We start from the raw sequence: 24,574 nt of genomic DNA on the forward strand, positions 1-24,574 counted from the left end.
TTACGTAGTAGCTTCCATTTCTGTGAAACTGCTGTGGCGTTAATACTTAAACAACATAGGGTATAGATATTTTGAAATATTTACAACTTGTGTGTAGACAAATATGAAGTCATTAAAAGGAGAACCACCAACAGATTCATTTGTAACCTGTATGATGGTCTGATCTGTAGTTTTGTTTCATGTTACCAGACGTGCTAATAAATATTCTGGCCACTAATTTATTTTTATCGTAGGAACTCTTGGAAAGTCATTGTTTCCAGATGTTCGGTCCTTGGTACAAGATAATGATATGGTCGTTCTGGTCTCCTTTGAAAAGGGTTGTGGATCCAGAGTGGGCAATATACTTCACATACATTAGAGGGCACCATTATTCTGAGGATGAAAAGACGTGGCGCGCTCTGCTAAATCTGCATCGCCACTTGCTTCAATCGCTGAATCCTCCAGCCTTCAAATTAAAATACAAAGACACGTCTGTTGCTCCACTCCAGCCTTGTGAAGGCCATAACTTCATGATCCTCCTCCTCTTTAAAGAGAACTTGATTTCACAGATGTTACTAGACAGAACAGCCAAGTCGGCTCCCTGTGAGGCTGCTCACACAGTGGTCTGATTGTGCTGCTTTTATTTTTGGCACCTCTTTAGCATTTTATATTCCCTCTCGGAGATAATCTAAAACCAGGCATATTTCCGCAGACCTGTCAGAAATGCAGCTGTGAGGTGCCCCCTCCCCTCCCCTCCCCCCCTCCTCCTCCCCTCTCCCCCTTTCCCCTTCCGCCCATACGTTCAAACTCCCGCTGGTGTTTAATGTGGTCTCTTGGAAGGCTATACGTGTTGTGTTTGGTGAGATGCAGAGCTGCTGTACTGCACTGATTACAGTGACAAAGATAAATATTCCAGGGAGATGTTTGTCTTAATTATCTTCCTGGTACATCTCGCTCAGACTTCAACTTATTTTGAGACCTGCTGGTAAGAAAACAATCGTAGAAAGACACTAATAAAAAACCTACTGTATAACAAAAGCTGCAAGAAAACACAGACATTTATTGTAACGGACAAGAATGAATCCCATCAACTTATTCACTGTTTTGTTGTTGTTGTAATGTCACCATCAGCTGTGTCAGGAACGTTCGGGACTTCAGCACACAACCTCATTTGTCTGACCCCGCAGTTAATAGAAAGACATTTGTATTATTGTTATTGTTTTAAAAGTTCAGTCATCATCTTGTGTCATGTGCTGGTCTGCTGTCACTGTAGAATGAGGACTGTCTATTATTTAACATAATAGCTGGAGTGCAGCTACACATTTATGTTTTAGAAGAACATATGGGGGATTATTTTTATATCACAAGAAATGTGTGACATGCCTACAGGCAAGTTTAACTCTGGGCGTCCCTATCAGGCTTCTTTGGCCATGTCCCTTCAGAAGTGAGACACTACGGTGTCTTCCTCAATTTATGATCAGTCACTCATTGAGCTGCAATGTGTACCACCATTCATAAGGAAAAGCATGCTGTAGAGATGGTCTGCTGATAGGTTCAACTGCCTTTTTAAAGATAACGTAATTGAATATATACTCAATAGGATTGAATTATTTGACCTTTGTGCAATTTCGTGTAATGAATAATAGTTTAATAACATTTGAAATCCCACATCACGATGGACGTGCTCTCCATATTCATCTGTTTATATTTGTGAGCTGACCCGTAGGCTTTAAACATGTGCTACACAGAACATAACGTACACATCATGGGGGAGGCGTCGACTTCACTTGGAACACGTGATGATTGTATGAGGTCAGTCAGCTGCGTGCCGCGTCCTCAGTGTGTTCAGCCAGCTAACCTCAGATGTGACGCCCTCCCCTACTGAATCAGTCCAGCAGCCTGAATGAAAGCACTGTGCATCTGGAGAACCTCTGGATCATCTCCAGAGCTCTGCATGCTGATGTCACCTTCTTGTGCGTAGATTGGGTCTCCACCCTGCCCAGATCAGATTTCATTTTAACGCATAAAATGTTGAAGGGGAAATAGCAATGACTGTGTTTGGAGTTATGAATATTAAATTTTTTGGGGTTTTTTTCAACATAAAAAGGCACAAGCATTGTTAAGTGTACAGTGATTTTGAGTGACTGCTCTCATTCATGGCTTCTCCAAAGACCCTCAGATACAGCCTGGAATAGAGGCTTGTATTTCCTGAAGGTTTTGTCCCAAAGATTTTTGTCTCAGGGAAGATCTGAGACAAACATGGGAAGGAAAAAAAAACATAAAAATTAAATTACCACCAAACAGAGATTTTTCCCTTCTAATCTTCTCACATTGATTCTTTTCAATAAATCATTTAATCCAAAATCTCTCCAAAAATCTAAATTGAGAGAAAAAGTCCAAAAACTGAAAACAGATTTGTGTATCAGAACTTTGTTTTGTTCTTGTTTTATCTCCCAGTAATCATCTCTCGTCCCCTCACAAATGTTCTAGATATAAAACTGGATATAAATGAGTCCACACCAGCTCCACCTGTAGCAGCTACAACAGTAACATGCTGCTTACGCACTGACGCTTCAGTAATTCATCTTATGCTGTAATATATAATATTATCTCATGTCAGCAGACCGAACCAGGACTTTTACTTTAAATACTTTAAATACATGTTGTTGCTAATGTCCTTTTACTTAAGAAGGACTTTTTTTTTTTTTTTACATTCTTGTTATTTTATTCTTTAAACTTCGTATTTGTACTTTTACTTAGGTAAGTAAAGGATCTGAATCCTTCCTCCACCACTGCAGGAAATAATGAATTCACTCTGAGGCCCCTTTGATCGCCCCTTAGTTGTATGAGGGGTCCCGTGCTTAGGGGCCCCTGAGGGGCAGATGGGGGGGGTCGCCATGGACTCGAAGTTTGTTGTCTTCTGCAATGAACTCAAATTACCACAATGCAACACCGAAAAATATCATCTCCTTAGCTACTGCTTTGGGAGCTACGCCCCGAGAAGAAGTGGGAGGCTTGCCCCCTGAAAGGTCTCATTGTAGAGAGGGATGAGAGTGTGTGCAGCCGGTAGTGTGTGTGTGTGTGTGTGTGTGTGTGTGTGTGTGTGTGTGTGTGCTCTGAGTGAGTGAGTGCTGGTGTGTGAGAGAGAGAGAGAGAGAGAGAGAGAGAGAGAGAGCGTGTGTGAGTGAGTGAGTGAGTGTGTGTGGACCCCCCCCCCCCCCCCCTCCCCAGCCCCCTCCTCCTTAACTAGCTGGTCAGCAGTGGAGGGATTAGGGAAGCCAGCTCCGCTCACTCACTACCAACAGACCTTGCAATAAGCGTGAATCATGCTCGCCGTCATTGCTACCGGCTGGGAGTGGAGCCCAAATTGTGCAAGATACGGATAACAGCGAGGAAAGAGGTCCGTGTGGATCGAGTCACGTTTCTTCCAGGTTTCTTCCTCCCACTGTGAAAATGTCTCAGCAGGAGCTGCGCCTCCACCGCCGCCGCTGCCGCCGCTCGGACCTGTCGCGTAACGCTGCCGCCCTCACGTGTGTTTCACGCTGAAGAAGAAGTGACCTGGATAAACCTGAAGAGCCTGCGAGGGCTGACTGAGCAAAACCAAAGGTCGTACGGATAATTCTCCCCCCCCTTTTTTTTTTTTTTTTTTTTTTCTTCGCCGTGCGGAGGTTTTTCTTCAAGTGGACAAGGAGGGGGAAAAAAAAAAAAAAAAAAAAGTTGTGCTCGCTGGTCAAAGAGGAAACATGGGGAACGCAGGGAGTATGGATCAGCACACTGATCTCAGGGGACACAACATGCCCCTGAAACTGCCCATGCCGGAGCCGGGAGAGCTGGAGGAGAGATTTGCAATCGTTTTGGTAAGAAAAATGAGTGGTTTTCACGCGTGTGCTCTTTGTTCCCTGCAATGCCTCCGTGTCCTGGGACGGGACAGCTGTGTGTAGGTTGGACCTGTGTTTGTCCAGCACGCCTGATCCTTTCTTTGTTGTTCACGGGGAAAAAAGGGTCACTCCGAACAAACAAACAAACAAAAAAAAGCAACAACAAAAAAAAACAACAAAAAAAAGGGCCTGTTTACTTGTGTCAGAGGAGTTCTGCATCTGTTTCTCTGACATCATATTTTAGGGTTTGGGCAGAAGTCTTTTAACCCTAATCAAAGAAGTTGCAGGACTGTGAATCTATTTAATCCAAGTCTGTCCTTTTATGACTCAACAAGTTTCTCATTCAAATGATCAGTATTCTGATCTGAAAATAACCATCGGCCATTAAACTTTTCACCACACAACATCAAACATCACGTGTTGGCTTCACCGACACTAAATACAAGATATTAAATGTTTGTCCTCTCGTGTATCAGCCTCACTGCTCTTGTAAATTTCAAAGTGTACACACGAGACACCTGCAGTCTTAACATGGCAAATGATTTTTTTTTTTTATTGCCCTGCTTTTTTTTTTTAACTTTATGAGCCCAGATGCCGGACTCACTACTGAAGTCTTAAGTGCCCAGTATGCCATGTCCTTTGAAACACGTCACATCATAAAGTGTCAACAGATCTGTCAACAATTATGTTACCAGGGGAGCGAACACCAAGTGAACTCTCCTGGTAAAGTATCCTTAAAACTTTGAGCTTAAACTTAAAGCTTATAGGTTGATTAATAGATAATGATGCAGAAGGGACACTTTTATGTTGCTGTGAGTGATGAAGACTGAAATCAAGAGGAAGGGTTTTATTAGTTTAGACTGGCCACACGTGTGTACATACACTTCCATCACCAATATGTGGGTGTACTTAGGCTCTAAAGTGTTATTTACCACCTTCTCTTGTGCTGTAAGACATTATTATTTAAGCTGTGAATAACAAATAAGTTAGTGCCTTCCACTACACTGCCCCCCATTCAGTGAATACAGACCTGACAGAGGAACAGTCAGGTGAAATTTGAGAGCTGGCAAAAATGTGGGTCAAACATGATTGTCGCCTGGCCCGGTGCTCTCGTACACATCAGCTGCTCAGGAGAAATAATTTGGCTCGAACAAGCTGACGGCATGATTGTAAACTTGTCTTGGAGACCAGTAAAGGTTTAATTTTCTAGCTTTTACGTTTCTTTTTTCTGGTACAGAACATGTTTTTTTTGTGTTTTTTTTGGTGTGTTAACGTCGGTGGCGCAGATCTCGTAAGCCCATTATAAAAAGCGGATCAAGTTCAGGTGGAAGTTGAATCAGTGTGTGCCACCGTTGTGTTGGGGGTGTGATTGCTGCCTGTCAGACACGGATGAATCCCGTTCTGTGCTGCTGGAGGGAGCAGCAGACTTTTGGGAGGGGGGGGGTGAGAGAGGCTTGAGGTGACGTCACGCCACCGATGGATTTGGACCTTCTTCTTAATCACATCTGCTGTTGGACTCGCTTACTTCCTAGGTTTTCTGAGCAGCGAGAGTCTCTCTCTCTCCCCCCCCCCCGCCCCTCAGACTGTATGTTGGGTTTATAAATGAGTAAATGATGAGGATCCATACAGTTTGGTTTACAAACCTAATACAAAAAAACCCCAAAAACATCTACCCGTCTTAACTGGAGGATTTCCTGAGCTGGCTGTCAGAAAAGCCGATCCTCGCAGCATTTCAGGAACTCCCCCGCTCCCTCCCTTCCTCCTCCCTGCTGCCAGCATGATGCCTCAGCTCTTGGCGGGATGGAAGCCTTCCAGCATTAGAAGAATTTAGTGCTATAATAACAGCAATTAGTGTTATTTACTACCATTTAAACCCTGATATGTCTCCGCCGGGGCTGATGGCAGTTGGCTCCATCGAGTGGCACAGTGTGACTCTGATGACCTCACTTTTACGTAGTTGGTAATTAGGATGATCATTCTCTGTCTTTTTTATTTCCTAACATAGAGGTAATGAGCACTGATGAGTCAATATTGAAGCATACTTAGCTGCTGATTAATGGCCCTTTCACACAATCATGACTCATTTCCTGTCACTGAAACACCCGCAAAGTTTTATTAATCTGATTTGTTTCTTTTAGCGACCACTTAAAAATCAAACTAAAAGACAAAATCGTATTTTACAGTCCAACATATTTTTGACTTGATATACTGTAATCTTCCCTCAGCACATTCTCAATGTACAGGTCAAAAACTAGCAGCAGGACTGTTTACGTGCCACTCCTAATAGGTTTGATGAAGAGGTAAACCCCGGACCACAGAAGGGAGCCGTTGGGATTAAAGGCTTGTGCTGTGCACGACCACATTCAAGCAGTCACCTGAATTCCTTATCAAGGATGTACAGTGTTTGAATTTTCATGCTGCGTGATGTGAAAAAGGCTCCATTCAAAAGTTGACTCGCGACTCCCGTCGTCTGAGCAGACCACATCTGTGTGTAACCGCACTTATAAAACAAACCTAAGAATTTAATATGGCTGTACGAGTAATGTTGGCTTGTGTTGCACAGGAAGTGGTTCCATGGTGTTCTATGAAACGGGCCACCGAAGGTCCAAAGCTCCGGGACACATGGCTTCATCCACAAGATGAGTTAGGGGACCTTGAGTGGAGGTTGTTTTCGCAAATGCTGTTTTCAAGGTCGAGAGGAAACTACAAAGCTCAGTGAAGAGTGTGGTTTAGCTAAAGTTGATCATTTCATTATGTCTAGATTTAGTTATTTTTGTATGTAAATGCGTACTACACGCTGCTTACTGTCAGTTACCTGATAACAGTAAGAAATGCAAATCCCCACTGCGAAATAACTTCTTTACCATTTCCATGTTTTCTCATTTATTGGTTTGCCTTTTTGCAGGGAGTTTTTTTTTTTTTTTTTTTTTTTTTTTTTCTTTACGGAGTTTAACAATGTATAGTTAAAATGTAAAAATAAGACAAAAACTGTCCGTCTACATGTGAGATGCACCTCCAAATATGTGAACTGAAAACATCTAAATATCATTTTAACTGGCCTCAGCTCCTTTAAAGCAGCATTAAGTTACATTTTAACCCAGCTTTCTTGGCTAAGGTTGTGTTTGTGTGTGATTGTAGTGCCGGTGGTTTATTGCCAGCTGAGTTTGCAGTTTCTAATAAATGAAAAGCTTCCTGTTAAAGTTTCTGTCTCATGAAACGCTGTAACCAGGACCAGATCTTTGAAACGGACTTAGGCTGAGTGTTATGTAGAGCCTTTCTCATGATGGTAATGGCTCTGATTAATGTGCAACCTTGGCCATTTGGTGGTGATTAAACCCAAATATTCATTGTTTAAAGTACTGAAAGGTTGGTCGATTTCCATAAAGACATAAACAGGAATTCATTCACTTTTTTTTTTTTTTTTTTTCATGAAGTGATTTGCTTTGTGTTGAAGGCCAGAACTCTGCTTTGTCTGGTCGGTGTTACTGGTTGTAGTTACTCTTGGAAGCATTTTTGCAAGCCTGCGCCTCTCCTGGTTGCCATAGTTTCAGTGACACAAGTCCACTGCAGATGGGTTGCACATGATTATGAGTTAGCCCTCTGGATGTTTACTCTGCACAGCACAATGCTGTTACCCCGGGGAGTTTACTTTATGGCCGGTCATATCAACACCCCGGTAGATCCATTCAGTCTGCACTTATTGCCCCATCAATCCAATGGGATTTGGCCAACTACTAGAGGGTGTATTAGGGCCTAAAAGTGTCTTTTTTTTTTTGTCACTTGGTCAATAAATGCACAAAGACTGAAAGCATGTGAAATGACTCCAATCAATCTTTGTGAGTCACATGTACACTATTAACCAGTCTACATGCTTCACAGTGAACCAAAGGAAAATGACTCTGTGGAACAGGAATGTGGCTCGGGCCTCATGTCTGCTCCTCTGCCTCAGCTAACCACAGAGCTGGAGTCAAATGAACTCGTACCCACATCCAGGATCCCGTCCACTCGAATCTCGGGGCCTTTGCGCGAGCTGGATATCACGACTGCCGTCAGGAAGGCAGAGACGTTTGGTATTTTATTTTATTTTTTTAAAGCCATCTGGAGACTATAGGCTTATCTGTTGTTGTTGCTGCTCTTCTCAATAGTCTGCCCAGATTACATCTAAGCTGCTTTGTTTAAAGGCTGCTGAGGAACAACGAGCTGCTGTTATTTGTGCTGGGAGGTACTTCATGTGAAATCTACTCTCCAGATTTAATCACCAGACGCAGCCTTCACATTCAACTGAAGTCTTAATTTGTAACGTCGTCAGGTCCGGAGTGGGCGTGTTTCTCACCTAGGTAGTCCTAGTTTAAACCGTTGATAGAGGTTTCTGTACTTAAATTAATTGAGTTTTGGAATTCAGGCTGAATGTCTTATCTGAAGCTGCGCTGATCCATATTGTGATATGAACGATGGGATCAAGAGATGTCTTGTGTGATGGGTATCGCTCACAGTGAGAATTAGCACACGTTTCTGTGGTTACTCTCAGCTCTGTGGAGCTTTTTAGCATCTTTTTAGGTCATTTTTTGGGGGTTTAATGGCCCACTAATTTTGGTTCAGTCTCACTTCTCTCATCAACTTCCTATTCAGCCACAGCTGGTAGCTGTTTTTAGCAAAAAAAAAAAAGCTCTGATAAAGCCACCTCGCGCTAACTGCTCAGCACAGACGGACACAGTCAGCGACAAGTAGCTGAGCATAGTGGAGTATCGAACAGCTGAAGAGCAGATACCTTTCCTCAGAGCTGACGGGAGATTGAATATTGGATTTACACATCTCCTATGAATGCTAATCACGTTTTGTGATTTTTTTTTTATATTTAAATTTTTTTTTTTTTTATGTCCATAGTATGTCAAAGGTGTGTGTGACACTCAGATTATGGAGTTTCTATAATAACCTGTCACTTATCTGCAGTTAAATGAGAAAATTAAAACGTGAAAATGGATGTTAGATCAAGTCAGGTAGTGGTAACTCATAAATTGGGGGCTGTCGTCCCCTTGTGTGAAGACACTAACCCCGCCCCCGTGTCTTAACCCAGGAAGTGACTAAGCTAACCCTCTTAGTTTTTCCATGTCGACTCGTCTTCATTAAAAAGCGGAACAATGGGTATTGTCTGAGACGCAGAGGGTGAACAGTGGCTAAATCCCCCGCGTCAGGCCCACGGAACAGAGATGCTCTTTATTCTGTTGGGGAGCCCAAGACGGAGCCTGGCACCGAACCCAGACCCGGCAGGCTGAGAGAGGCCACCATACATACCTGTGTGTGTGTGTGTGTGTGTGTGTGTGTGTGTGTGTGCGTGTGCGTGCGTGCGTTGGATCCCTCGGATGCCCACCCACCAATTAACCGAACAGACTCGAGCACGAAATGTTGGGGAGCAATGAGATCCGGCAGCCAGCGTTGCGGCCTTTGCAACCTCTCAGAGGGAATTTGAGGTGCTGTGGTGTTCAGCGATAATGTGCTGCTCAATGCCCTGAAGCACAGCCTGAAGGCATCTTGCCTGGCTGGCAGCGGGTCAGCTGTTTACGCGGGAGCAGGTCTCATGGCTGTGTGCAGGCACCGCTGAGTTGAAACCACCGAGGCTCCCATCAGTATTGTTGCTCTCGGTTCAGTTTTGACATCTGCACGTTTGGGGGGGGGGGGGGTTGGTTTCCTGCTCCGCTTGGGTGGGTGGTAGAGACCGCTTTGAGTACCAACCAGACAAAACGGTATTGACTTTGGAATATCCCTAAAACCTTCCAGTGGGCTTTCAGTGTGATCACACCCGGTTAGAACACTTCTTCAACCTGCACTCGGTGTGTTTTGACTTGGCCATCATTATCTTTGCTGTAGTTCTTTTTGCATGGGGAGCAGGTGTACAATGATGTAGCCTGGAAAAGGCCAGCATGGTCCTTTCAAATGGGTCGCGGTCCACTGCCAGTGCTGTCCAGCAGGACCGGTCCAAGGCTCACACAAAAGAAGGAGAGAGTTACAGCTCTGTGGTGAAGTTGATTATGGTCAGGATCTGTCCAGGCTTCTAAGTGGCAGCTGCGCTATGAACCGAGATTGCCCGGCCAAAGTGCTCCACAGGACCGGGTGTATGTTGTGAACTCTTAAGAATTAGTTTATGTTCATGGTGTTCAGTTTTTATCAGAAACCAAGCCCAGCAAAGCCCTCCGATGTCTGTGTCACTGTGACCAATGAGGTGGTATGTTGTGGCGTTGTGGCCAGCTTTATCTTGTGGCATTGAGGTTGTTGTCATTCTTGTTTTAGGGGCCTTGAGCTTTAATTAATATGTTTACCTTTTTTTTTTTTTTTTTTTTTTTTTTTTGGGTGAATTTCAGAATCATCATAATGGTTTCATGTGTTAGGTCAATCACCCTCATTATAGCCTAACTGAATAAATTCAATCTGAGAGGAGAGGACACATGTTCTACTAGCTAACACTTCGTAGTTGGTAAAATATCTTATCTTAGTTTTTACATTCTTACAACAATATCTGTACTGCCTTTGTGTCTTTCCCTCCATTGTGTTGGAACACATGAAGACAGAGTTTTACTATTATTACACTATCCTCAGCTGTAACTTGTACAGTAATGGTTTAGTTGTTGTCTTGGTTTACAAGTTAACTTGAACATAGTCTCATTTCTTTGTAAGCTTCTTGAATAGTCTTTGTTGGGACATATGTTGCTTTTGAAGCTGCCACAGTCCAAAAGGCAGATTTTTCCGGGTAAAGACTTGCCAGAATTAACATCTGCAGTGCAGAATGGGAGGTCCTGTTGCATTTTAATGTACTTCGGTGCTCATTGCCAGGGTTTGATATAGGCCCCGTCAGACCCTTAGACAATATAGCAGTCTGCTGTTTCAGGCTTGATGGGGCAGAATATGTGCCTGTTCCTCTCTCATGAAACCAAAGCGTCTTGGGGTAGGTTATAAGTGCTTGTCTACGTCCAGAAAAACTTAAAGCAAAGACTTGGACTTGACAAAATATGCACTTGAAATTAGCTAATTAATTCAACCTGGTATCACACCAAAGCATCTAATACACCCGTCAGTCCACTAGAGGATATTGTTTCAGTGTCACATCTTGCCTCGCCTCGGCATAAAATGTAGTGTGCCATAGGTTTAAGCACCAAAACCCATAAGGTTAGGTTTATCATCTTTTAAGTAACGTCATGTACATTATGGACATTAAATATGTTGCGTTATGTAAGTGATTTACTCATATTAGTAAATTCAATTTATGTTGACTTTTGCATTTTCAGGAATCAAACATCGGTCTCCTGAGTGAAAGTCCTGCATTTACGTGACATGTTGCCCAAATTTTAAATGTTGTGTTATGCAAGTGGACTGACGGGTGTATTAAACGCTTTGGCGTGATACTGGGCTGATTGAACTGAGAGTTTTAAGGTGCATCACAGAACAAATGACACTTGGTCTATGAAAATTAAAAAAAATATAAAATAATTCTCTAATATAAATTTGAATAATGCATCAGTCAGCTGAGCAGGTAATTTTTAATGAAAAGCCTGTATTAACTGGCTCATGAGTCATTATGGAGGACAGATGAATAGATGTATCGGTTAATGAGTGAATGGGTTCAGCAAGTGGCACTCAGACGTTTCAGCTTAGAATAATTTGTTCTAAATTGCTCAGCCTGTAGGCGCTGTGTCCGTGTGCGGTGCACATCGCTTGATGCACTCCTGCAAAGGCCAGTAGGATTGCTGCTTGCAGCTGTTCCCTTTATTTTTTGTTGACATAAATGTAGTAACGTGATCAGCGATCAGGCAGTTTCAAGCTCCCAGTCACTCTTTCTTCACTGGATTGTGCAGAATCACATTTCTTTTGTGGGCACCTGCTGTTCAGACTGCACATTAGAACTGCACTTCTCATTAGAAGAAGTGACTATACAGCTTTTTGTGATGAATTCTTCAGTGTTTAAGGGATAATGCTTTCAGATCAGTGTGGTAGGACTGCAGAGTGAAATTTTACTTTTTACTTTTTTAAATTTTTTATATTGGTTATTGATTGGTTCTTCATTCTGTCAGAACAGATAAAGCAGAGCAGAAACCAGTCCTGTCATGCCGGCTGTGAGTGGAGTCAGCTGAAATGCTCGTGTTTTTTCTTTTTTTTATATTCTTTGGTTTAGATAAACAACTTTCCTGATTCAGATTAATTCTATTGTGGAGCTGGAACATGGACTCCACCTCTGTCCAGACACTTTCGCAACCTCACAACATCTGGTCTGGCCAGAACTCCTCTGTGCTCTTGTATCACTTGTTTTATTTGGACAGCTTCCTGCTGCTCCAAACCATCTCCATAATGTTTCCGGTATGTGGATCACATCCAGCGTTGAAGCCGTTCTATCAGTCCAAAGGGATTCTATCCACAACGTCAACATTGCTCATCATTTTGTGATAGGCTTTATATTTGCCCAAAACCCAACCAAAGTTTTATGGATTTTAAATGTTGTCCCTTAAGGAATACAAAAAAAAAAAAAAATGTATCAGACATAGCAGCTTGGCTTTACACACAGATTTTAAGGTTGTGCACAGGAAGTTCAATGATTCCTCCCACTAGCAGCTGCTGCATTCTGTGTATGTTGCTGTGCTATTAATCATATTATGATGTATGTTCGGGGTAAGGATTGTTGAGGGTGTTTTAGAGAGTAGTAAGTAGACAGTGCGAACAAAATTACACCAAAGAGGTGCCCTCTTTCTGCCAGAGTAGATGGTACAGACGCTTGTTAACGAATGTGAGGCTTTTAGATGGTAAATTAAGTAAAGTATCTAAGATGATCACATTGAGGTAAATGGATGAAATGTCACTGGAATGTGGAAAGATGAGAGGCACAAACATTTGAACTCACCATTTGTTCAAGTTGCATTCCAGTGAACAGCTTCACAAACATGGCTTGTCGTGTTAGGGGGTCCCGGGGATTACAAAGATAATCTGAGGACAGACAGGGGACACCTGTGTCCCTGAAGAATGCAGAAGATTACAGATCCACGCTGCGCTAATGAGGCGAGGAGCACAGCTCTGTTTTGGATAGCACGTGTCTCGGGGCTGTCCGTCTCCTTTCTCCCTTGAGTAGGCACTTATCCCTGCTAACCAGCACTACTGATATGACAGATTTGAATTCTTATGGGCATGTGTGAGCTGCAAGTCTCCTCCACTGCTCTGGGGGGGTAAATGAGAAAAGAAGAAGTGAAGTGTAACTTGGCACTTACTGATACCACTTTGTAGTTTGGCTTTCTTGAAGAAATTGTATTTTCTTGATTCCTGTTGTTCTGGGTTTTGTACCCTCATGGTCGAAATGCACTTATTGTAAGTCGCTTTGGATAAAAGCGTCAGCTAAATGAAATGTAATGTAATGTAACATATACTGTATGTGCAGCTGTGCAGTCACGTATTGGTACACCTGGGGAGGTGTTTTAAAACTCAGAGACTCGCCTGCAGTGCAACGCTAACCTCATTTTTTACATAAAAACACAAAACACCCCAGCGCTTGATGAAGAAAGTTGGAGAGAACATTATGGCATTCCCAAGTATTGAGCAATTTGAAAATATTTGCTGTGACTAGTTGTTAATAACTGAAGCAATCAGAGGTTTTCTTGTTGTGGCATGCAGCACGGCATCTGTGCGCACATTTAAAAAGGAGGCGAGAGGTTTCAAAGAACGGAAATGAATTAGAGGTTGGGACATCGCTTTGAATGATGCAAAAAAGGGTGTTAACAAGAGACAGAGATGCCGTTTGTTAGGGTCATGAGTTTGAGTTTGCCTCGTGCCGTTTTGCTCACGGCAGAGCTGAGAAAACAGTGTGGGTGATGCGGATCAAATGCTGCATCTGTTGGCTCGATGAGACAGACTGGAGTTGTGTTTAACTGTGGTGCGTTAGCAGGAAGAAAAAGTAGAGAGACAGGAAAGAGGAGAGCGTGGGTGTGTCTCAAACTCATTGCAGCCCAAGTCTCCAAGGACAAATCAATTACTGCCCTGAAAGATATCTGAGGAGGCTGGGTGGCTGAAAGGCGCTGCACTGCACACATTTGTCAGGTTCTGTCTCTTGCTGTTGTGTATAATCGGCACATTTAAAGGAGGTGAACACAGTGAAGCAGAGTGTCTTGAGATAAATGTTTTAAAAACTAGAGTGAGTTTGCAGGACATCAATCAGGGCTTCCTACGTTTTCTAGCTGTATTTGTTTGCATTCACTCAAGTGGACATGGTTTGGTATGTGAGATCACAGCAGGCAGCGTTCCTCAAAAGTCAGGCAAATATGTGAAAGCAAAAATGTGGATTTGAAGTGATGTACAGTTAATGTGTTGTAGTTTTGCAGGGTATTACAGAACAGTCTAGTCCATCCTGCCATTTAAATTCAGGAAAACCTGCTGTGAGCCGCAGCTGCGTTTTATAGCCGTAGTTCATTGAGAAAAAAAAGTTGGCCTGGTTATTTTTTTTTTGCTTTGACAAACAGACTTAATGGAGAATGGTCATCTTTTCTGTCATCACACACAGTGGTCAGTTTGCACACTGAGGCCTGTAAAACTTAATTTAAGACAAAAAAAAAAAAAAAAAAGGCTTCTGTTAATATATTTTTCACTGCATTACCAACTGAAGCTGACGCTTTATGTGGGCTGTGTGTTTGCTTTCCTGGCCAGCTGTGCTGTGAAGGCCGTGGCTCTGCAGACCTCCTGGAAGGTGGTGGGTGGTTGGTGAGATTTTAGCCAGCTGTCTATTTTTATTCCTTTTATGACTCAAGCTGGCTAATGAGAGGATACACGGACGCTAATAAGTTCTTTCTATTTATATGAACCTGAAGACCTGATGTGAGTTAAACATGGACAAATTCATATTGGTAGCAGTAGTTAAAGCTGACCATGTCGTGGTAGCTACATGTAGCTTTCTTTGACTGGTACAATAAGGCATACTGTAGCACTTATTGTGTGGTGAGACATGTCTTATGGTCTTCAGGGTGCTGTCGGTTATTGACGAAGTACTGTAGGAATCATGTTTGGGCTCAAACTCTTAGCTAGCAAACTCTAGTTCATTTTTTGTTTGTTTTTTGTTTACTTTTTAAAAACAAATTTCTACAAATAAAGAAACTCTCTCCAGCAGTACAGATGTGGGACAGCTGCTTTGGAGATGAAATGTGTTTGGCAGCATGACATGAGGCAGGAGAGAGTTGAAGCCCTGCATTTTACAGAAAGGGGGTCCAGCACAGTGAATTCCACAATTTCCCCCCCCTTGTCATAATACTTGGATGCGACAGCTGTAGTTATCATGTGATGTGTCTGCCTTTTATAGCAGGTTGCACAAAAGAGCTTTACCAGTATTTAAAATGTCACCATACATGTGTCACCACTTTATATCACACATTAGACTGAGTATTGGATCAGTGCGTCCATCTACCGTGGTAATGCTTGAAATTGTAGTAATACTTTAATTACTGAGGGATTTACTAATGAGTCAAGTTTAGGTGTGTGTGTGTGTGTGTGTGTGTGTGTGTGTGTGTGTGTGTGTGTGTGTGTGTGTGTGTGTGTGTGTGTGTGTATGTGTATTTGTCAGGGTGGTCTGCCATCAGGTGTTGGCGAAAAGCTGCCCAGCCCTTCTCAACGGCACCACATTAATAACACAAATGCACAGATAGTGTGGTTGTAGACATGGGGTAACCTGACCCCAGCCAGCTGACGGCCTGTCACAGCTCATTAGCACTGGGATGAAGGGAAGGCTGGTAGAAGTGGTTCTTTGCTTTAGTTGGAGCCTCACCAAGCAGGAAGCCCACAGCTCAGTGCACCCACAGCGACTCGGCAAACCACCCAACCACCCAGGCCAATACTCCTCCTTTATATCCACACAAAACAAGGTAGAAGTCTAGAACTAGCTTAATGGTTTACCCTCCTTTAATTTGAGGTTGCCATCTACAAAATGTGAAAGCACTTCTGTGTGTAATACAGAAAACTGCAAGTGGTTTTCTGTCACTTAACGTGACCGTCTACTCAGGTGTCAGATTGTGTTTTAATGTGTTTAGGGAGAGGAAAGTAGGTAGGAAATCTAGTCATCTGGTTTGCAGCCAGATTGAGTCAATAGAGACCTCCTGACTCCCAATTCCCTGCAGTCAACACAGTCCACTTGCAGCTTCTGCTGAATACTAATTTCATTTCCTGGTTGATTTCGTAGAGGAGTCTGTGTGTGCTACAACCTGCGCTTCAACCTAATACAACCTAATTGTTGCGTTTGAAATTGTTTGTCGTGCGTCGAAAGACACAGATAAACATTTAGAGCAGATTGTACTCTAATATCAGAATTTCAATTCATGTTGTTGGTTTATTGGCACTCCTGTGAAAGAAATCAATTCAGCTCCATCAGTGTTTATTTAGAACTGCGAAGAGATGTCGGGACAGACCATAACACAGGCTAATGAACCTAAAGGAATCATTAGGTTGCAAAAAAAAAAAAAGGCATTTAGCATTCATTCTTCTGTCCGTGTCCTTGTTTGTTGTTGCTATGGTATTTAACGGTTTAGCCTCGTGCTGTTTGTGGACATATGCTGTTTTACTGATGTGACGCACTTAGTGATTTTTATATGCGGAAGGTGCTAAACAAATAATTGTTACTTACTTTTACTTACTTACAAAATTATACAAACTGGTGAATTTGTTGTGTTATTATCGGGATGAGCCTCATTCGTCCAATCTTGCTGTTTGTATTAACATTAGTCTTCCTCTCTGTGTCTGTTAGTAGGAGATACCGAGATGCTTAGAAGCCCTACCTCCGCGCCTCCTGACCAGCTCTCTAAATTGATTTGTGCTTACAAATGCACTCTTTCAAAATTGAAATGCTTGTAAAGATCGATAGCCTTGCTATACTATATTATAAACCACTGAAAAAGAAACATGACCCTCATGCAAAACAACAGCAAACCAAAGTATGTTCGTAATCAGACTACTCTCACGGTCTGACTCCATCTTTGTATGACTCGCTCATGGAAACAGGTCCGATCTCAGGGTATTCCTCATCCATCTTCCTCTCAGTCCCCCTTTGAGTTCTACTGGAAAATCCAGCGGAGAAAAAGTGGAGGCTGAGTGCTGAACGCACTCTTGATAAATGATCCAGCCTATCGAATGAGGAGGGAAAAGGATCCCCAAGCTAAGCGGTGCCCAGTCGGCATATTTCCCCATTTTCTCCCTGTGTCAGTGGAAAATATCTTTTATGGCTGAAAACAACAAATGAAACATTTTGATAGATTTTTTTTTTCTGTAGTAGTTTAACCCGTCTCCAACTGTGTCACACGCTGTATTTTCTTTGCCGAGATACTTGCATGCTCTGTGCTCTCCACATGGTGATTATGTGCTGTTTAATTGTTCGACACTTTTCTGAATCTCATCAGGGCAGGGTGAATCATGCTTGTGTTGGACAGAGCCACATTTTGGACAACTGCGGAGGTGTTTGTACATGAAGCAGATGCTGATCAAGTAGAGCAGGGTAAAGGAGTTGTGCAACAGTTTTTGGATGATCAAGGCTTCTTTTCAGCTGTAGAGTTCCCAAACACATGGGTTGGATCAGATTTGTTAGAACAACACACGGTTCACAGGAAATCGGTCACATCATCAAAGAGCAATATCTAGTGTCTAATTCTAGTGTCTGCAGTTGGGAAACAAATAATTATAGTAAAACTTTATTGGATATATATATATAAAAACACTTTTCTTTACACTGCATGTCCAGTCCTCTATTAACACAGGATAGAGATTGTAGTGCAAAATGTAATCTACTTTACTGATCACAGTCAGCATTACGTCACTTACGTCTTTAATCAGCTGTTTTAGGGTTAGGGTCAGTTCCAGCTGGAGATCTTTGTGCCTGTCAGCCCCTTCCTGTTTTTGCTGTCAACTTTTGGAGAAACACCCAAAAAGTCTTAGACAAAGAAAGAAGGAAAATAGGCCGGGGTCGGTCTTGCGTCTTGATTACCTCAGCCAAGGATGAGGCTGGAGCATATGTGAACACTTTTGCTCTATTTGTTTGTTTATGAGTGGTCAACATACTGTAATTTGAAAAGTTCTGACATCAAATTTGGTTTGACAAAATTGTTTTTCCACAAAAACAACACTTTTTTTTAAACCATCACACACTTTGGTCAGTAAAGGTCTTTAACCCACTGTTAAGGTTAAAGTGTCATTACCTAGTTAGCAGTCTTAGATATGCCTTGAGTGCTGGAGACACCTTCATATTGTGAGTTGAAATAATGTGTAATAGTACTGGAAAAATGTAAAAGATCAGTTGTCATATAGAACCTTCTCTTCTGTGTTTGGCCTCTATGATGTTGTTTTATTATCCACATCAAATTAAATCTGACTTTTCTCCCTTTTTCAGAACTCAATGAATCTTCCTCCAGACAAAGCGCGGCTGTTGCGGCAGTATGACAATGAGAAGAAATGGGAACTAATCTGCGATCAGGTGGGCATCAGTCACTCATCTGTATATGTTCTGATACTGTAGATGCTGTACAAGTCACACTTCATTAACCGTTGCTGCATAATTACCAAACATTGAAAACACAGCTGTCAATCAGCCTTCTTTATAACACAGAAAACAAAGTGATCTTACATGAACTGCCTGAACTATCTGCTATATCTATATATTGTAGCTAATCCTAGAGAGGGTCTGTCTAGCCTTGTGTCGTGGCCACAGCACCCATGCTGTATTGGCCTGCCTTTATCCAATAAGCCTCACCCCATTTTTACACACCGCCCTGGCTTCCCTGGTCAAGTGGGTTAAGTGGCACAGCAGGGAGCACACATCAGATAGCCAGTTAAAAAACTTAGCCTGTCATTTGGCGTCAGCGCTGCATGTAGGAAAGAACACAGGGTGCACGTTGTGCAGTGAGCTGTGGTCTGAGTGCTTCACTCAGCCCGCAACCTCCATGCCAGAGTTTTTCTGCCTCCTTGAGCAGAGGAGAAAAGCCAAGACTAGATCAAGACCACCACCCACTCAAACTGTATTGATGGCTACTGACCCTGAAGGGAACTGTGCCAGAGAGAGCCCACCAGGCTGCTGACCAGCAGTCAGAGATTTTCTTGGAGAGGAATCCAAACGGTCAGACTTGAAGTGAAAATAGTTGGTCTTGTCAATGTCAGTGAAGTAGTTTCCAAAGACATTGCCCAGTGATTTTGCTGACAAGCATCTTGGGCTCCTTCATAGTCACTCACTTAAGAAATGAGTGATTACCATGTGTAGTCTGTCCATGTGAATCAGTATTATCCATCTTCAAAATGACTGGTATACAGTCGGTGAAAGGTTTCTTATTTATAGCATTGCAGGCTGTTTATGGTGTAAGATGACGTATTTTCCTCATAATCTGAGCAGTCAAGCGTCAAAGAATATTGCTCAACTAGTTCATTTATTCTTCTCTCGTTTTCACAACAAGTCTATACCCATGACAGTGCAGGCCGCTCTGGGAGTAGAGTATTTTCTGTGTCATGGCTACAGTGAATTTCATAATGTAACCACGGCAACAGTGATGGAGGGGGGGGGGGGGGGGGGGGGGAGGAAGAGAAGCAGCGATGACAGGTACATCCCTTTTGAAAAACAGGCCCTGCAAACGCCACCACAGGTTGAAATATTAAAATTGAAATGAAAATCAATTATGAGGATTTATGAAATATGGAGGATGCTCTTGATGTGAACACAAGGGTCAAACATCCAGACTACAGAAAAAGAGACATTAGGAACTCCTCACTGTCAAAATCCTAAGACTCTGACTTCTTTCAAACCAATGGAGCATTTTCCGAAGACATTGTTCATATTGAGCCGTCATTTTATGTACTTATTAGCACCCAAAATATCTCCGTTTACCACAAGCTGCAAACAACTGCATGCCCACTGTTCGGTCTCAACTCTCAACTTTAATTTAAACCTGCTCTCTCAGACTATAACCACCATAGAGCATGTTGGAACCAGTTTATATATGCTCCTAAAAACCAGATGCGTGTTCTCTATAATATAGTCTCTCTTCATGTATTTACGACCCATTTCCATTCCTCACATTTCTTTGCAGGCAACGGGATATGTACAGTACTGTGTCAACTCTTTTATTATCTCGCAAACTCTGAAGATTCCTGAGCAATGAAACTCTCAAACCCAGCTGAGCTGTCTGTGATCCTGTTGCCGTCAGCTGAGAGCCAACTCCGTTTCCTGACGCCGCGCTCGTCTTTCCTGTTTTTGTGTCACTGTGGCAGTGATGTATGTGATGGCGATGAACCGATCTCAACATCTGTGTACAGAGGGCGGACACCTCTTGCAGGATGTGATCCACTACAATAGCGTTACAACATGTGTGTTTGAATGAAAGCACGAGTTCTAGCTCTTTCTTGACACTCATGAGTCAAGACTGTTTGAGCATTGCTGGGCTGAAACTGTCAACCACCTCTTGAGTGGCTCAACGGTTCAGTATAGAACCTTTGACTCGTGTGATCCTTTTAGGAGACCTGTCTGTTCATTGGAGGAAAGCCGTTCAGGGATCATGTTCTTGTCACTGCACTGTCAGCTCCTGTTAGTTGGTTGAGGTGCTTGCAGGACATTGACAGGATATTTGAACCTCTTTCTGGAGGAATTTCCTTGCTGGCAGGTGGAAATAAGCAGTTTGGGGACTCGTGATGTCTCGCAGAGGTGTCTGTCTACATCGACCCCAGATGAAGTGAACTAAGACAATGAAGTAGAGTAGAACATTTCCTCCAGGAATTTGTTCACCTGAGGTGGTCAACCACAGAGATCCTGATGCATCTTGTCCTATGATTGATTTAGGTAATAAATAACAACCTAGGCAACATGTAATGTAATCACTAATTACATGTTTTCTGCTGTGTGAAACTGCATGAGTGGAGATGTTCTTTGTTTCAGGCTGCAGGCCACACCGGTGTTGTTTAAACCACAAATAGAAGTATCACTGACATAAAACCATGAAGCTACTTCCTGACATGTTGACGTAGCGCCATCCTTGAGCTGATTAATGCTTGTGGGACTTCCTAATGTGTTTACTGGGTTAAAGAGCACGTTTCATATGAGGAACAAATCAAATAACTAATGCGGAGACCGATTCTTATAGATGCAGACTTTGGTATGCAGTGAAAAGATGGCTGATATATAATAGAGGACGTGTGGACTTTTGAAGGCTGGTGAATCAGTTGTTCTAGATAGCTTGCAAAAGTGAGAATATGTATTCTTTGCCTACATTGTATGAGGAATTCATTTCCTCAATGATATGCCCTCCAGTCTCATACTCTCTGATGCTGTGTGTTAAATCACTAAGCAGAACCAGTCACGCTGTTGTGGTGTAGTGCTCAGCTTGATCCAAATACTGTTTCCCGTTCAACACACTGATCCAAATCCAGCACTAATCTCTTGTATTTATAGTTAGAGCATAATGGTGTGACCTGAAACCTGTTGCTGGTTGAATTTGAGACATGTACACACACATCCTCACAGTTTTGATCACAATCCCCATGCAGGTTATGCTTGTGTGACACATTTCAACTCAGTTTTCATGACAGTTATTACCAGCAAAAAAAAAAAAAAAAAATCATTTTATGACCTCTGAGATTTGTTTTGCTGAATATTTTGCTCAAGTACATTTCCTGTTATAATCATGTGACAAATTCCTCCCTCTAACAAACACAACAAATAAAGCTAATGTCCTGATCTGCAAGAAAATCTCCCTGAAAAACCGATCCGCTCATAATTTAACAACTGTGCAATCTAAAATGGTTCATTACACTCAAGATTGTTCAAACAAACCTCATGTGACCTCATCTAAAGGTTTGTCATGTCCAAAGCAGGATCTTTATTCTGGAATTATCCTCTTAGTGTGGAGTATAATCAGGGGTTCCCATCACTTGAAGGATGACTCGCAAAGCATTTACTCAAAACCCATTGAGCTTTAACTGAAAGCTTTAGTGTCACCAACAGTTTACTGTATACTGTATACTGGATACGTGTTCAGACTTGTGAGGGTGTGATCTGTCTCATGTTGTGTCTGGTCATCTTGAGTTAACAAATTGATAAGTCCTAAAAAAAACAAAAACAACGATGGATCTGCACGACATTGAAGCTAAATTCATAATTTTACTGTAAATGTAACTTCTGTTTTTGTTGCTGCAAAACTTTCCAAATGGTTAACTTTTTCTCTGTGCTTTTATTCTCTTCTTTCTCTCATGTTTCCTTTCCATCTGCTCATCTGTCTGTTTTATTTTCCTTTCTTGATAGGGGCGATTCCAAGTGAAAAACCCGCCTCACACGTACCTCCAAAAGCTGAGGAGCTATCTGGACCCGGCAGTCACACGAAAGGTGAGCGCCCTCGCTAACATCCTATCCTGTTCCACTGGTCTCGCGGTTCCAGTGCTGCGGCTTTTCCTTCCCCTCTGACCCTCTATCTCTTGTCCAGGATGTCCCTACCGCTGAGGAATGATTGCACAAAGGTTCTGGAGGAGACAGCTTGGGAACTTTAGTTACAACAGTGTGGCTCAGTAAGAACGGAGACAATTGTTTATCTGGAGCTCCCTGGTTGGAGAAACCTCTGGCTAATTCCTTGTTGTGCCATTCTGTGGTTGACAGGAGGCTCTGTGAGAAAGAGCAATGGAAGACAAGTACAAAAACAGTTACTTGAAGGCAGAGAAAAGGAATAATAGTGCAAACGGGCAAATTGCTGCATTGACAGTGTCCTGCAGCACAGCAGGCGCTCAGAGAAGATATCAGAAGTGTCTTGGCTTTATGATAAGAACGGTCTGATGTCATCGGAGCAGCCAGTTCTGGCTGTTTCCTCGGCTTCTTGGAAGGGAGCAGGAGGGAGTGAGAGGAGGGGCTCCATGAAGATGAGTATCAGCCAGCTCTCAGGCTTTGCCAAAATTCAGTCCTTTTGGCCGTGGTGAGAGAGCTGTGGGGGGAATGCTGGGAGACCGGCCTCTGTGCTAAACAAATTAACCAGTAGACTCTGCCAGAATAACAACAAATCGCTGAATAATTTAATTTGCTCTGACAGGACTTAAAATTTGAAATCACAACGAGCTACCTAGAGCAGAATGAACAAAGCTACGAGGTGGAGAAATGGTTGAAGTACCTACAGTTTAATTTTGTAATTTGATCATTAATGATGCTATATTACAAAGTATACAATAATGGCAAACAAATACATTTCGAACATTGCAGATGGTGTCATTAAAGGGTCATGAGTTCATCTAATGGCCCTGTGGGACTACTACCTGTCTAGTGGACTGCTGCACCCCCGTGGTTCTGACGGCTGACGTAATGCATGGGAGATTACACGTCTAGGAGATCTGATAAAATCAGGGAGCAAGAGGAGACTGACGCAGGTTAAAACAGACAAAACACTGTAGGGGTTCGAGCCTGGCAGTTTTCGCAAGAGCAGTCTCAATGTTAGAGATTCCAGACTTGTTGACAGCTATTATGAATCTGACTCTATATTTATAGCATGTTATAGCTTTCCTCTTCCTTTTCTCTACAACTGCTGTTGAATTGCTTTTGAGTAAGGCGTTTACCACACGACAGCCCTTGGGAAGCGAGTCAGTGACCATCAATACATCTCTGTTGCAAATTTCCAATCTCATTAATCGAATCAGGGCATATGTCCTGCATATACACATTTATATGGTAATATAAATATGTATATGGTATTTATGTGGTGGGGATTGTTGATTGAAAGCTTAATACCGCATTCATATCTGACTGTTAAATATACGGCTACAGCGAGCAGAAGGACAATTTAGCTCAGACTAAAGGATGGAAACAACCTGCCTGGCTCTGTCCGAAGGTAACAAAATCTGCCTACCAGCACAGCTGAAGCTCACTAATTAACTTGGTATATCCGTACAAAAGCTGAACGGAAAAAATGACAAGTTAAATGAGCTTTAGAGGTGCTGGTAGGTGGAATTGTAAGCTAAGATAAGCTGTCCACCTCCTGATTGCAGTTTCATAACAGACTTGGTATCGACCTTCTCCTCTAACTCTCTGAGAAAAGTGAATAAGCAGATGTCAAACTATTCCTTAAACGTGATAGAGACCTTGTTTAAAGCTCCCTGGGTGTAAACACATTCATGGTTGGCGGAACTCATCCAGATGAGACAGCCGCCAATGTTTGTCTCGCAGATCTTATCCAGGTCACACCCTCCCTCTCTTTTTATTTTTTTTATTAAACTCATCTGCGGCTACATGACTAACTGGTTGTTTGGTCTATAATCCCCTCTAGATGAGACACCCTCTGAAAAACAAACCTCTTATTATTTACCATCTTGTTTTTAACATTAAGTCTGATGGGATGTTTGGAAAATCAGCCTGATGTGAATCCTGTGACTATTCTTCACCTTGATCAAAAACTTCAAGTGGATTGGCGCACAGGAATTGAATGAAAGTGTAAAGTGAGGAGGGCAATGGAGAGGGAGGGAGGTATACTGAATAATAAAGAGCGGGTAGAAGGGGAGAAAGAGATGGACAGAGAATGAGAGAGAGAGATAAAAAAGAAGCACAAGAGAGCATGGAGGAAAAGAAAGAGTTATGGGCTTCTTTCTACATTCCTGCTCCATCCCCCTTTTCTTCAAACTCAAAACAATTGCCACTTTGTACCACTGTGAGAGAGCTGGAGGTCATTGCCTCTGCTTTCCATAGGCAGGCTCCGGTGCATTCCTCTGGGCAGCTCCCAGCC

The 24,574-nt window shown here is 42.6% G+C and overlaps 1 protein-coding gene across 5 annotated transcripts in view; it reads left to right on the forward strand.

The window, feature by feature from the left end:
* Positions 1 to 3,038: 3,038 nt before the first annotated feature.
* The window catches only part of LOC138201303 (formin-like protein 2), a 47,368-nt gene continuing 25,832 nt past the window's right edge, over positions 3,039 to 24,574 (forward strand). For all 5 annotated transcript variants that reach the window (XM_069154679.1, XM_069154681.1, XM_069154680.1 and 2 more), the window contains exons 1-3: positions 3,039 to 3,836; positions 18,238 to 18,321; positions 22,126 to 22,206. In XM_069154679.1, coding sequence (XP_069010780.1) covers positions 3,723 to 3,836; positions 18,238 to 18,321; positions 22,126 to 22,206 — 279 coding nt within the window. In that variant the 5' untranslated portion in view covers positions 3,039 to 3,722. The remainder of the gene's footprint in view (positions 3,837 to 18,237; positions 18,322 to 22,125; positions 22,207 to 24,574) is intronic.

The sequence above is a fragment of the Embiotoca jacksoni genome, unplaced genomic scaffold, assembly GCF_022577435.1.
Source record: "Embiotoca jacksoni isolate LCO1_2020_lvr unplaced genomic scaffold, fEmbJac1.0.p SCAF_2, whole genome shotgun sequence".
Classification (NCBI taxonomy): Eukaryota; Metazoa; Chordata; class Actinopteri; family Embiotocidae; genus Embiotoca; species Embiotoca jacksoni.